General features: G+C 43.7%; 1 protein-coding gene across 1 annotated transcript in view; it reads right to left on the bottom strand.

The window, feature by feature from the left end:
- Nucleotides 1-281, bottom strand: part of washc3 (WASH complex subunit 3) — a 41,277-nt gene extending 40,996 nt beyond the window's left edge. Inside the window, exon 1 of the mRNA XM_068050148.1 lies at nucleotides 182-281. Coding sequence (XP_067906249.1) covers nucleotides 182-232 — 51 coding nt within the window. The 5' untranslated portion in view covers nucleotides 233-281. The remainder of the gene's footprint in view (nucleotides 1-181) is intronic.
- Between the last annotated feature and the right edge of the window lie 14,970 nt (nucleotides 282-15,251).

Below are 15,251 nucleotides of genomic sequence, written 5' to 3'. Positions count from 1 at the left end.
GTTTGGGTGGGGGTTGGTGGGTGGCGGGGCTGAGGGTTGCAGGTTGGGAGACTATTACTGACTGCGCCGTGTTCGAACAATAAACAACCGTGAGTCAGTATCCAGGCTCTGACACAGGGCTTCCTGCCCTCCATACCCCCAATCCCCTCTCTAGCCCTCTCCCGATCCCCCGGGCCCTCACTCTGGTTAGGTCGATCCCGGATCCCACCAACGGGAGACCGTCCGCGTCCATTCTGCCCACCGGAAGCAGCACCACATCACCGGCACGTGATAGCAACGCCCGGCCCCTGACCCGGAAGCTAACTTTCGGAGGCCCGTGTGGAGTTAATGGTCAGAGCGTGAGAGGCGAATGACAGCCAGACCTGGAGCGGGAGGCAGTGCCAATAGCGATGGCGGCCGGGCCTGGAGCGGGAGGCAGTGCCAATAGCGATGGCGGCCGGGCCTGGAGGGGGAGGCAGTGCCAATAGCGATGGCGGCCGGGCCTGGAGGGGGAGGCAGTGCCAATAGCGATGGCGGCCGGGCCTGGAGGGGGAGGCAGTGCCAATAGCGATGGCGGCCGGGCCTGGAGCGGGAGGCAGTGCCAATAGCGATGGCGGCCGGGCCTGGAGGGGGAGGCAGTGCCAATAGCGATGGCGGCCGGGCCTGGAGCGGGAGGCAGTGCCAATAGCGATGGCGGCAGCTGTAGCTGGGTTCAAATCCCATTCCGAACTGACATTCCCGGTACTGAGGGAGTGCCGCACTGTCGGAGGAGTCGTTTATTATTAAACCAATATTTATCTATTGGTGGATTATTATAAAAAACAGAGGAGTTCTGCCCTGGCGTCCTGGCCAATTTTTATTTCTCGATCAACTTCACTAAAAAAAATTATCTGGTCTTTTTCACATTGCTGTTTGTGGGAGCTTGCTGTGCGCAGATTGGCTGTACCATTTCTGAGATTATAGCAGTAACTGCATTTCTGAGATAGCAGTAACTGCACTTCAAAAGTACTTCATTGTCTGTCCTAATGTTGTGAAAGATGCTATATAAATGCAACTTATTTATTTATGGAATGTGGGCGTCACTGGCCAGGCCAACATTTATTACCCATCCCTAATTGCCCTTGAGAAGGTGGTGGTGAGCTGCCTTCTTGAACTGTTGCAGTCCATATGGTGTAGGTACACGCACAGTGCTGTTAGTAAGGGAGGTCCAAGATTTTGACACAGCGACAGTGAAGGAACAGCGATATAGTTCCAAGTCAGGATGGTGTGTGGCTTGCAGGGGAACTTGCAGGTGGTGGTGTTCCCATGTATTTGCTGCCTTTGCCCTTTTAGTTGGTAGAGGTCGTGGATTTGGAAGGTACTGTTGAAGGAGCATTGGGTGATTTACTGCAGTGCATCTTGTAGATGATACACACTGCAGCCACTCTGCACTGGTGGTGGAGGGAGTGAATGTTTAAGGCGGTGGATGGGGTGCCAGTCAAGCTTATTCCTTTGTTCTGGATGGTATCGATCTTCTCGAGTGTTGTTGGAACTGCACACTTCCAGACAAGTGGGGAATATTGTATCACATTCTGATTTGTGCCTTGTAGATGGTGGAAAGTCTATGGAGAGTCAGGATGTGAGTTATTTTCCTCAAAATACCCAGCATCTGACCTGCTGTTGTAGCTACAGTATTTATATGGCTGGTCCAGTTAAAGTTGTGGTGACGGGTGACCCCCAAGATGTTGATATTGGAGGATTCAGTGATGATGATGCATTGAACGTCATGGGGAGATGTTTAGATTCGCTTGTTGGAGATTGTCATTGCCTGGCGGTTTTGTGGTACTAATGTTACTTGCCACTTGTCAGCCCAAGTCTGAATGCTGTTTATATCTTGCTGTGCACGGGCAGACTGCTTCATTATCTGTGGAGTCGCAAATAGTACTGGACACTGCAATCATCTGTAAACATCCCCACTTCTCACCTTACGACGGTGGGAAGGTAATTGATAAACCAGTTGAAGATTGTTCTGCTTCAATCTCTGCCCTGAGGGACTCCTCAGTGATATCGTGGGGCTGAGATAATTGGCCTTCAACAATCACAATCCTCTTCCCTTGTGCTGGGTATGACTCCAGCCAATGGAGAGTTTTCCTTGATTCCCTTTGACTTCAATTTTACTAGGGCTCCTTGATGCCACACTCGGTGTAATGCTGCCTTGATGTCAAGGGCAGTAACTTTCTTTACCAACACCTAGAGATTGTCCTCATTTCACCAGAAATTACCAGTGACAGAAGGAATATTTTTTTGAAGATATGATTTGGTGATATTCAAAACAGTGTTTTGAACACTGGACAAAGAACAATCCAGAGTAAGAATAATTAACTGGGAGAAAGCCAACTTCAATGGGGTAAGAATGGAGCTGGGGTGAATAAATTGGAGTTAAAGCTTGGCAGGAAAATCGGTAGCTGAACAATGGGCTACCTTCAAAGAAGAGATAATTCAGGCACAGGTAATGTATGTTCCCTCAAAAGGGAAAGGTAAACAAATCCGAAGCTCTCTGGATGACAAAAGAGGTAGAGATTAAGATAAAGAAGAAAAAGTGTGCTTATGGCAGATGCCAGGTAGAAAATACGATTGAGAACCAGGCTGAATATCGAAGGCCCAGAGGGGAAGTGAGAAAGCAAATAAGAGAAGCAAAGAGAGGGCATGAAAAGAGACTGGCAGCTAACATCAAAGGGAATCCCAAAGTTTTCCATAGGCATATAAATAGTAAAAGGGTGTTAAAGGAGGAGTTGAGCCTATTAAGGACTGTAAAGGGGATTTACGCGTGGAGGCAGAGGGCATAGCTGAGATATTAAATGAATACTTTGCATCTGTCTTTACCAAGGAAGAAGATGCAACCCAGACAATGGTGAAAGAGGAGGTAATTGGTTATGGAGCGGGCAGGAAAGTGGAGTTGAGGCCGAGATGAGATCAGCCATGATCGTATTGAATGGCGGAGCAGGCTCAAGGGGCTGAATTGCCTACTCCTGCTCTGAGTTCTTATGTTCTTAATTCAGACACTAGAAGTGTTTAAAATTGATAAGGAGGACGTATTACATAGGCTGTCAGTACTTAAGGTGGATAAAGCACCAGGACCAGATAAGATGCATCCAAGGATAGTGAGGGAAGTGAGGGTGGAAATCACAGAAGCACTGGCCATAATTTTCCAGTCTTCCTCAGACTCGGGGGTGGTGCCAGAGGACTGGAGAATTGCAAATGTTACACCCTTGTTCAAAAAAGGGTGTAAAGATAAGCCCAACAATTACAGGTCAGTCAGTTTAACTTCGGTGGTGGGAAAACTTCCAGAAAGAATAATTTGGGACAAAACTAATAGTCACATGGACAATTGCAGATTAATTAAAAGAAAGCCAGCATGGATTTCGTACGGGAAAATCATGTTTAACTAACTTGCTGGAGTTTTTTAAGGAGGTAACAGAGGGTTGATGAGGGCAATGCAGTTGGTGTGGGGCACATGAACTTTCAAAAGCCATTTGATACAGTGCCACACAACAGACTTTTGAGCAAAGTTATAGCTCATGGATTAAAAGGGACGGTAGCAACATGGAATTGGCTGTGGGACAGGAAACAAAGAGTAGTGGTTAATGGATGTTTTTCAGGCTGGAGGAAGGTTTGTAGTGGAGTTCCCCAGGAGTCAGTGTTGGGATCCTTGCTTCTCCTGATATATATTAATGACCTAGACCTTGGTGCACAGGGCACAATTTCAAAGCTTGTGGATGATATGAAACTTGGAAGCATTGTGAACTATGAGGAGGATAGTGTAGAACTTCAAAAGGACATAGAGAAGTTGGTGGAATGGGCGGACAGGTGGCAGATGAAGTGATTCATTTTGGTAGGAAGATCATGGGAGATAATATAAATTGAAGGGTACAATTCTAAAGGGAGTGCAGGAGCAGAGGGACCTGGGTGTACGTGTGCATAAGGATCTGGGTCAGCGCAGTGGTTAGCACCGCAGCCTCCCAGCTCCAGCGACCTGGGTACTGCCTGTGTGGAGTTTGCAAGCTCTCCCTGTGACCGCGTGGGTTTCTGCCGTGTGCTCCGGTTTCCTCCCACAGCCAAAGACTTGCAGGTTAATAGGTAAATCGACCATTGTAAATTGCCCCTAGTGTAGGTAGGTGGTAGGAGAATGGTGGGGATGTGGTAGGGAATATGGGATTAATGTAGGACTGGTATAAATGGGTGGTTGTTGGTCTGCATAGACTCGGTGGGCCAAAGGGCCTGTTTCAGTGCTGTATCTCTATAAGTCATTGAAGGTGGCAGGACAGGTTGAGATAGCGGTTAATAAAGCATACAGTATCCTGGGCTTTATTAATAGGGGCATAGAGTACAAGAGCAAGGAAGTTCTGTTGAACTTGTTTAAGACACTAGTTTGGCCTCAGCTGGAGCATTGCCTCCAGTTCTGGGTGCCACACTTTAGGAAAGAGGTGAGGGCATTAGAGAGAATACAGAAAAGATTCACAAGAATTGTTCCAGGGGTGAGGAACTTCAGTTATGAAGGTAGATTGGAGAAGTTAGGACTGTTTTCCTTGGAGGAGAGAAAAAGGAGAGGTGATTTGATAGAGGTATTCAAAATCATGAGGGGTCTGGACAAAGTAGATAGAGAGAAACTTCCCATTCGTGAAAGGATCGAGAATGAGAGGGCACAGATGTAAAGTAATGGATAAGAGAAGCAAAAGCGACATGAGGAAAAACTTTTTTAGGCAGTGCTGGTTAAGGTCTGGAATGCGCTGCCTGAGAACGTGGTGGAGGCAGGTTCAATTGAAGCATTCAAGAGAGAATTGGCCAGTTATATGAAAAGGAAGAATATGCAGGGTTACGGGGAGAAGGCAGGGGAATGGCATTACGTGAATTGATGTTTCGGAGAGCCAGTGTGGACACAATGGACTGAATGGCCCCCTTCTGCACTGTAAACATTCTGTGATTCTGTGTTCAAAAACAGAAAATATTGCAAATACTCAGCAGGTCGGGCAGTATCTTTGGAGAGAAGAACAGTGTTAATGTTTTAGGGCAATGACCTTTTCTCAGAATTGGAAAAAGTTAGAAAAGTAATAGGTTTTAAGTAGATGCATTGCTGGTCATTTTTCAAAATTCTAGAGTCTCTGGAACAGTTACAACGTATTGGGGGATAGCAAACATAACCCCACTATTTAAAAAAGGAGGTCGAGCGAAAACAGGGAATTATAGACTGGTTAGACCGACATCAGTAGTTGGGAAAATGCTAGGGTCCATTATAAAGGATGTAATAGCAAAGCACTTGAAAAACAATGTCAGGATCAGAAAATCAACATGAATTTACGAAATCCATTTGTCATGCTTGACAAATCTGGAACTTTTTGAGGATGTAACTAGGAGAATAGATCAGGGAGAACCAGTGGATGCGTGTATTTGGACTTTCAGAAGGCTTTCGATAAGGTCCCACATAAGAGATTAATGTGCAAAGTTAAAACTCATGGGATTGGGGGTAAGGTACTGACATGGATAGAGAACTGGTTGGCAAACAGGAAGCAAAGAGTAGGAATAAACGGGTCTTTTTCTGAGTGGCAGGCAGTGACTAGTGGGGTACCGCAGGGATCAGTGCTAGGACCCCAGCTATTCACAATATATATTAATGATATAGATGAGGGAATTAAATGTAATATATCCAAGTTTGCAGACGACAAAGCTGGGTGGGAATGGGAGCTGTGGGGAGGATGCAGAGAAGCTCCAGTGTGATTTGGACAGGTTGAGTGAGTGGGTAGATGCAGTATAATGTGGATAAATGTGAGGATATCCACTTTGGTGGCAAAAACAGAAAGGCAGATTACTATCTGAATGGCGATAGATTGGGAAAGGGGGAGGTGCAGCAAGACCTGGGTGTCCTTGTGCACCAGTCGCTGAAAGTAAGCATGCAGGTGCAGCAGGCAGTTAAGAAGGCAAATGGTCTGTTGGCCTTCATAGTGAGAAGATTCGAGTACAGGAGCAAGGATGTCTTGCTGCAATTATACAAGACCTTGGTGAGACCACATCTGGAGTATTGTGTGCAGTTTTGGTCTCCTTATCTGAGGAAGGATGTTCTTGCTATGGAGGGAATGCAGCGAAGGTGCACCAGACTGATTCCTGGGATGGCAGGACTGATGTATGAAGAGAGATTGGGTTGATTAGGCTTGTATTCGCTAGAGTTTAGAAGAATGAGAGGGGATCTCATAGAAACCTACAAAATTCTAACAGGACTGGACAGACTAGATGCAAGAAGGATGTTCCCGATGGCGGGGGAGTCCAAGACCAAGGGTCACAGTCTAAGGATACGGGGTAAGCCGTTTAGGACTGAGATGAGGAGAGATTTCTTCACCCCGCAAGAGGTGAGCCTGGGGAATTCTCTACCACAGAAAGCAGTTGAGGCCAAATCATTAAATATATTCAAGAAAGAGATATAGTTCTAATAGGGCTAAAGGGATCAAGGGATATGGGGAGAAAGCGGGAACAGAGTACTGAGTTTGGATGATCAGCCATAATCATATTGAATGGCGGAACAGGCTCAAAGGGCCCAACCATCTTCAGCTGCTTCGTCAATGACCTTCTTTCAATCATAAGGTCAGAAGTGGGGATGTTCGCTGATGATTGCACAATGTTCAGCACCATTCGTGACCTCTCAGATACTGAAGCAGTCCATGTAGAAATGCAGTAAGACCTGGACAATACCCAGGCTTGGGCTGATAAGTGGCAAGTAACATACGCGTCACATAAGTGCCAGGTCATGACCATCTCCAACAAGAGAGAATCTCACCATCTCCCCTTGACATTCAATGGCATTACCATTGCTGAATCCCCCACTATCAACATCCTAGGGGCTACCATTGACCAGAAACTGAACTGGAGTAGCCATGTAAATACCGTGGCTACAAGAACAGGTCAGAGGTTGGGAATCCTGAGGCGAGTAACTCATATCCTGACTCCCCAAAGCCTGTCCACCATCTACAAGGCACAAGTCAGGAGTGTGATGGAATACTGTCCACTTGCCTGGATGGGTGCAGTTCCAACAACACTCAAGAAGCTCGACACCATCCTGGACAAAGCAGCCTGCTTGATTGGCGCCCCATGCACAAACATTCACTCCCTTCACCACCGACGCACAGTGGCAGCAGTGTATACCATCTATAAGATGCACTGCAGCAACTCACCAAGGCTTCTTAGCACCTTCCAAACCCGTGACCTCTACCAACTACAAGGACAAGGGCAGCAAATGCAAGTTCCCCTCCAAGTCGCACACCATCCTGACTTGGAACTATATCACCGTTCTTTCACTCCCTTCCTAACAGCACTGTGAGTGTACCTACCCCAAATGGACTGCAGTGGTTCAAGAAGGCAGCTCAGCACTACCTTCTCAAGGGCAATTAAGGGTGGGCAATAAATGCTGGCCTAGCCAGCGAAGCCCACGTCCCATGAATGAATAAAAAGAACCTCCTATTTTTCTATGTTTCTAAGCAAGTACAGAGGCAGGGAAAGGGGGAGGAAAAGAACCAAAGGAAAGGGTGGCTGACCTGCTGTGCATTTCTGTTTTTATTTCAGATTTCCAGCATCCGCAGCATTTTGCTTTTGTAATAGTGTCCAAAAACCTCTTTTTCTGATCATAGTCTCAGTTAATGGCAAATTCACTTGTTCGTTTCTGTGAATTCCACCGTGTTTACTCGGGTCACAACTCCCAAAGCACAGAGACAACACATGTTTTGCAATGTAAACGGTGAAGATGCAATCTCATTAAAGATAAACAAGCATTTTCCTTTTAAGCATTTATCAAATTATTAGGAGAGACTGAAGCGAGTAGAAAGGATATATTTTTATCTTCACTGCCTGGGTAGTATTCAAGCAAAGTGAATCTCCTGGCTATAATAGAATCCACCTAATAAACAAAGCTTCAAAAAAAGCTGATACAGCCCTCAAAAACCTGAGAACCCAACAGCAGCCCCGGTTATCTCTGTAACCTCCTCAGCCTCAGAGAAATCATAGAAAGTTTAAGCACAGAAAGAGGCCACTTGGTCCATTGTGTCTGTGCTGACCGAAAAATGATCCACCCATTCTAATCTCACCTTCCAACATTTGGTCCATAGCCCTGCAGATTATGGCACTTGAGGTGCATATCCAGACTCCTTTTGAATGAGTTGAGGGTTTCAACCTCAACTAGCCTTTCAGACAGTGAGTTCCAACCTCCACCACCCTCCGGGTGAAAAGGATTTTCCTCATCTCTCCTATAATTTTTCTACCAATCACTTTACATCGGTGCCCCCTCGTCACTGACCTCTGCTAAGGTGAATAGACCCTTCACCTCCACTCTATCCAGGCCCCTCAAAATTTGTACATTTCAATCAGATCTCCCCTCAGCCTTCTCTGTTCCAAGGAGAACAACTCCAGCCGATCCAATCTTTCCTCATAGCTGCATTTTTCCAGTCCTAGCAACATCCTCATAAATCTCCTTTGTACCCTCTCGAGTGCAATTACATCCTTTCTGTAATGAGGTGACCAGAACTGCACACAGTACTCAAGTTGTGGCTTAACCAATGAGTTATACAGTTCCACTGTAACTTCTCTGCTCTTATATTCTATACCTTTGCTAATAAAGGAAAGGATTCCATATGCCTTCTTATCGACCTGTCCTGCTACCTTCAGGGATCTGTGGACATTCACTCCAAGGTCCCTCACTTGGTCTACACTTCTTAGTATTTTCCCATCAATCATGTATTCCTTTGCCTTGTTGGACCTCCCCACATGCATCACCTCCAAGTTGAATTCTATTTGCCACTTTTCTGCCTTTCAGACCAGACCATCAATATCTCCCTGCAACCTACAGCTATCCTCCTCGCTATCTATCACAAGGCCAATCTTTGTGTCTTCTGCAAACTTCTTGATCATGCCCCCTACATTTACATCCAAATCGTTAATATATACCACAAAAAGCAGGGGACACAGTACTGAGCCCTGTGGAACACCACTGGAAACAGCCCTCCAGTTGCTAAAACACCTGTCAACAATTACTCTTTGTTTCCTGCCACTGATCCAATTTGTATCCACCTTGCTGTATTTCCCTGGATCCCGTGGGATTTTATTTTTTAACCAGTCTGCCATGTGGGACCTTGTCAAAAGCCTTGCTAAAATCCATGTAGACCACACCAACTGCACTATCCTCATCTATCTTCCTTGTTACTTCAAAAAATTCGAACAAGTTGGTCAAACAAGATCTTCCCTTAACAAATCCATGCTGACTATCCTTGATTAACCTGTGCCTTTCTAAGAGACAGTTTATCCTGTCTCTCAGAATAGATTCTGATAACTTGCCCACTACTGAGGTTAGACTGACTGGCCTGTAATTATTCGGTCTTTCCTTCGCTCCCTTTTTAAACATGTAATAAATAAAATTATTGGGGCGAAATTGAATAGCCCCAAAAACAGGTGAGTGGATTTCTATTAACCCACACATGTTCAATGTAACATAGGCACACTTTGTGCACATGGCATTTTTGAAATCTAAGGGCACCAATCTCCATCTGGGCTCAATTCTGGCCTCTTGCTTATCCCTGATTTTAATCGCTCCATCATTGGTGGCCTGGGCCCTAAATTCTGGAATTTCCTCTCTGAACATCTCTCTCCTCTAAGACGCTCCTTGACCAGTTAACAAAGAAATTATTTTACAAAACACAGAAACAAAGAAACATTTCTATACAGACTTTCATGTCAAGGCATCCCAAAGGCCTTTGCAAGCAACAGAACACTTTCGAAGTTCAGCTACTGTTGTTAAATAGTCAAATGTGGCAGTGAATTTGAGCGTAGCAATAGCCCACAAACAACAATTTTTGGTTTTGAAGAGTTTCTCTACATTCTGAATGACTGCCTATGTCTCTTTGTCTCTTTAAAAAGCATGACACAATAAGACCTAAAGTGTGACAGACAGGAAATGTGCTGAACAGGAAATGCTTCCCAAATGTACTCTGTTTTTATTGTTCGGCCGTGACTCAGTGGGTAACACTCCTGCCTGTTGAGTCAGATGAGTGTGGGTTCAAGTCCCCACTCCGAAGACTTAAGCACAAAAATCTAGGCTGAAACTCCCAGTGCAGTACTGAAGGAGTGCTGTACTATCGGAGGTGCTGTCTTTCAGGTGTGATGTTAAATTGAGGTGCTGTCAGCCCTCTTAGTGGATGTAAAATATCCAACGGCCACTATTTGAAGAGCATGGGCGTTATTCCTGGTGTCCTGGCCAATATGTATCCCTCAACCAAAATTACTGAAGATTATCTGGTCATTATCACGTTGTTAGTGGGAGCTTGCTGCGTGCAAATTGTATGCTGTATTTAGTACATTACAACAGTGACTACATTTCAAAAGTACGCCGTTGGCTGTAAAGTGCTTTGGGACGTCCTGAGGTTGTGAAAGATGCTGCATGAATGCAAGTCTTTCTATATTTTTTGGCAGATTTCCCAGGGAATTGGAGGATAGGCTGTTTTGTAATAATAGGCACACTAGCAAGAAGGTTATGACAGGGAAAGTGTTACACGAAGTAAGTGACCCTTACAGGAACTGCACACTATATTCAAGACTTTTAATAATTACAAATTTATATATGTGTTTCTCTCTCTGTAGCTCTCCATCTATAACATTATTTCCAAAACCTGGAGACAGGACTGGAGTTTCTGCTTTGGACACAATCGGCAACCTCTGTGTAAATTGCGTGAGAAATTCTATTGTTTCCGAAAGTGAAATTATGGTTCAAATTTCTGCCCAAGCTCATTGTATAATCACAAATGTAAAATCTTTCATGCACCAGCGTAATCAGGTAGAGTGTAATGGAACATAATTGTTTATTTCTCCTTCCAATAAAAAATATTCCTTGATGTCCTTAAGAGTGGTAACCTGATGCAGTTTTACTAGTACCACTGAAAATGGGTTTATTACCAGAAATATGCATTTTTAATAAGCGTTACCTCGAGTAACCCAATTTAAAATCACTGAAAATGACTTTAAAAAACTAGTGTACATTAGTCAGTTTATTAGTAATTTATGTATTTTAATATTTAGAAACTTTAAAAGGTGCCTAATGGTGCCCCTGCACCTAAAATTTGAAGAGCCTCCTTGAGAATTGCAACCAGCCGCAATAAGCGAAAACTCGCCGTGCTCATTATTTCAATCTGGAGTTGTGGCCAGTTTTGTCGACAGGGCTGGCTTCCAGTGAAATGTTTTTCTTAAAACAACTTATAGATCACGGAATCTCGATTTGGGCTGCGTATAACTTGAGCTTCAAATTCCTCAATGGCAGATGGTGAAATTTGAATTCAATTGATAAATCTGGAATTAAAAGCTCGTCTAGTGGTGACCATGAAACCATTGTCGATTGTTGTAAAAACCCATCTGGTTCACTAATGTCCTTGAGGGAAGGAAATCTGCCATCCTTAGCTGGTCTGGCCTACATGTGACTCCAGATCCACAGCAATGTGGTTGACTCTTAAACGCCCTCTGAAATGGCCTAGCAAGCCAATCAGTTCAAGGGCAATTAGAGATGGGCAATAAATGCTGGCCAAGCCAGTGATCCCCACATCCCACAAACAAATAAAAAAATCTTTACGCTGGTTTGGTCAATTTCGGGCAAATTGCGCTGAAAAAGCAACACAACCAAACAGAAACTACAGATGTACCATTACAATCAGAATTGTAAACCCTTTCAAGCTAGTTGAACATCACACGAGACTAAAGGAGCATAAGAACATGAAAAGACCATTCTTCTCTTTGAGCCTGTTCTATCATAAAATTAGAGAATGGCTTTTCTGTATCCTAACTCCAACCATCTGCCTTGGTTCCATATTCCTGAATACCGTTGGCAAGCAAAAATCTATTAATCTCAGATTTTAAATTATTAATTGAGCTTGCAACTACTGCTTCTTGTGTGAGAGAGTTGCACATTTCCACCACCCTTTGCATGAAGAAGTGTTTCCTAACTTCTCTCCTGAATGGCCTTGCTGATTTTAAGGTTATGTCCCCTTGCCCTAGCCTCCCCCACCAATAGAATAAGTTTCTCTTTATCTACTCTATCAATTCCTTTCAAAATCCTGAAAACCTCAATCAAATCACCCTTAAACCTTCTGTATTCCAGGGAATACAAGTCTAGTTTATCAAATCTCTGCTCATAATCTTACCTTGGAGTACTGCTAACGTACTGATGAATCTGCATTGCACTTCTTCCAAGGTCAATATATCTATCTAAGGGAGCTATAAAACATGCCAGAATTTCCCACCATAAATTTGGTGGCAAATCAGCAGAAATTCTGTTTTGGTATCTATCCAGAATTTCCCCCCTCGATCTTCCGTCAGAGTTAGGGCAGCTGATCAGGATCCACGAGGAAAATCCTGGAAATATCTTCCATGTAAAGTTTTTCGTGTCTACGTGTCAGTACATAACATTTAATATTCCTTCTAAACTGTTGCAATTGGATGTGTGAACGGAATTGGAAAAATATTAATTTCTTAATTATCACTGAGCTGTGATTGGTTTGCAGTGTTTCTTCTTTGGTAACAGTTCAATAGTTAAAATGAATGCAAACACGCTCCAGTTACAAGTACAGTGAGCGCTATCTTTAGCAATAACACTCATACAACTCTGGCTGAGAGATGTTATAGTTGGATCACATCAGACTGCATCGGAATAATTAACAATTTGGCCTAAATATAATTAACCATCATCCTATTGAATTTAAGTGATCCCCAGGCCTTTGGTAATCTAATTGGACCCAAGTGAGCTCAAAAACAGAGCAGCTGATGGCTCTTCTAGGGATAGAGTCTGACACTTTTTCCATAACCATGTTTGGTACCAGAACATATCCAGTGACACAAATTACACTTTGTGGGAGGTTTACTGTTGAATTCTCCCATACTTGTTCCAATTTCTCCTTGGATTTTTTTAAAGTAATGCTATCATCACTATTGAAGACAGTTGTTGGGAAATTCCTGAAGGAACACAAGTATGTATTTATCTGGAATTAAATGCTCCAAACATCTAATGATCATCTCATAACAATTTGTGTTAAAATATTCCACTTCACCCGAGTCTGAATAGTTGAACAGATTCCAGATAATCTGATGTTCAAGCTCAGAGATTCAAAATCATTTCCTTATTGGATGGATTCTCATCTGGTGGCTTACATTTCTACTGTGGCTACAAGGGCAGGTCAGAGGCTGAGTATTCTCATGTGAATGACTCACCTCCTGACTCCCCGAAGCCTGTCCACCAAGGCTCAAGTCATGAATGTGATGTAATACTCCCCGCTCGTCTGGATGGGTGCAGCTCCAACAAAGCTCAAGAAGTTCAATACCATCCAGGACAAAGCAGCCTGCTTGACTGGCACCCCATCCACCACCTTAAACATCACTCCCTACACCACTGGTGCACCATGGCTGCAGTGTGTACCATCTACAAGTTTCCCTCCAAGTCACACACCATTCTGACTTGGATCTATATGGGCGCTCCTTCACTGTCGCTGAGTCAAAATCCTGGAACTCCCTTCCTAACAGCACTGTGGGTGTACCTACACCATATGGACTGCAGCGGTTCAAGAAGGCAGCTCATCACCACCTTCTCAAGGGTAATTAGGGATGGGCAATAAATGCTGGCTATTTTTTACAATCTATATCAATAATTTGGATGAAGGGACCAAATGTATGGTAGGTAAATTTGCCGATGACACAAAGGTAGGTAAGAGAGTAAGTTGTGAAGAGGACATAAGGAGTCTGCAAACGGGTATAGAAAGGTTAAGTGAGTGGGCAAAAATTTGTCAGATGGAGTATAATGTAGGAAAATGTGAACTTGTCCACTTTGGCAGGAAGAATAGAAAAGCAGTATATTATTTAAATGGAGAGAGATTGCAGAACTCTGCAGTACAGAGGGATCTGGGTGTCCTGGTACATGATTCACAAAAAGTTAGTTTACAGGTACAGCAAGTGATTCAGAAGGCAAATGGAATGTTGTAATTTATTGCAAAGGGAATGGAATATAAATGTAGGCAAGTTTTGCTACAGTTGTACAGGGCATTGGTAAGACGACACCTGGGGTTCTGCATACAGTTTTAGTCTCCTTACTTAAGAAAGGATATAATTGCATTAGTGGTTCAGAGAAGGTTCACTCGACTGATTCCTGGGATGAAGGTGTGATCTTATGAGAAAAGGTTGGACAGTTGGGCCTGTATCCATTGGAGCTCAGAAGAATGAGAGGTGGTTATACTGAAACATCTAAGATCCTGAGGGGACTTGACAGGTGGATGATGAGAGGATGTTTCTCCTTATGGGAGAGATGAGAATTAGGGGACACAGTTTAAAAATAAGGGTCTTCCATTTAAGATGGAGAGGAGGAGAAATTTTTTCTCTTAGAGAGTTGTTAGTTTGTGGAATTCTCTTCCCCATAGAACAGTGCAGGCTGGGTATTTGAATATTTTTAAGGCAGAGGTAGATATATTCTTGCTTGACAAGGGAGTCAAAAGTTATAGCAGGTAGTCAGGAAAGTAAAGTTGAGGCTGCAATCGGATCAGCCATGTTCTTATCAAATGCTGGAGCAGACTCAAGGGGCCAAATGGCTTACTCCTGTTCCAAATTTGTATGTTTGTATGTAAGGTTGTGGATTCAAGTTCCAATTTAGAGACTTCAGCACAATCTAGGCTGGCACTCCCAGTGCCACTAGTAAGGGACTTGCTGCACGATTGGAGATATTGTTATGATCCTGTAGTTTTTTTTACAGGAAAAATGCGGTGTGCCTTTAAGGCTGGAAAAAGAGCCATACTGCTTTAAGGCAGCAAGCTCTAAAATGGAGTCAAAAAATGCATTCTTGTTGCCTTGGATACAGCCATTTGGAGACTGCGATTCAAAGGGTGCATTCTCGTTACCTTGGATACAGTCACTCGGACTGAGTATTGAGAGATACATTTGTTACAATTCAATTTTGAACTGGCTTAGAGTGCAAACAACTTGTTCTAACAGAGGACTCAGACAGACAGCTGTGTGTTAGCACCTGAAAGAAGAGCTATCAGCCCATTTCAACGGAAGGAAGAGAATTTAGTCTGTTTATTTATTATTCTCTCTCAAAGTTCACAAAAAGTCAAGCCAAAACAGAGATCTCTGATAATTTAAACTGAAGGAAGGGAAGTTAGACTGTGACAATCTTTTATCCCTCAAAAACTCTAAAGTTGGATTGATTCTATTGAAGTGTTTGCAAGTCGTTAATTGTTGAAATT

Source organism: Heterodontus francisci, chromosome 18 (assembly GCF_036365525.1).
Source record: "Heterodontus francisci isolate sHetFra1 chromosome 18, sHetFra1.hap1, whole genome shotgun sequence".
Classification (NCBI taxonomy): domain Eukaryota; kingdom Metazoa; phylum Chordata; class Chondrichthyes; order Heterodontiformes; family Heterodontidae; genus Heterodontus; species Heterodontus francisci.
Note: the sequence above shows the minus strand (reverse complement) of the source record. Positions and strands in the feature narration are given on the sequence as shown.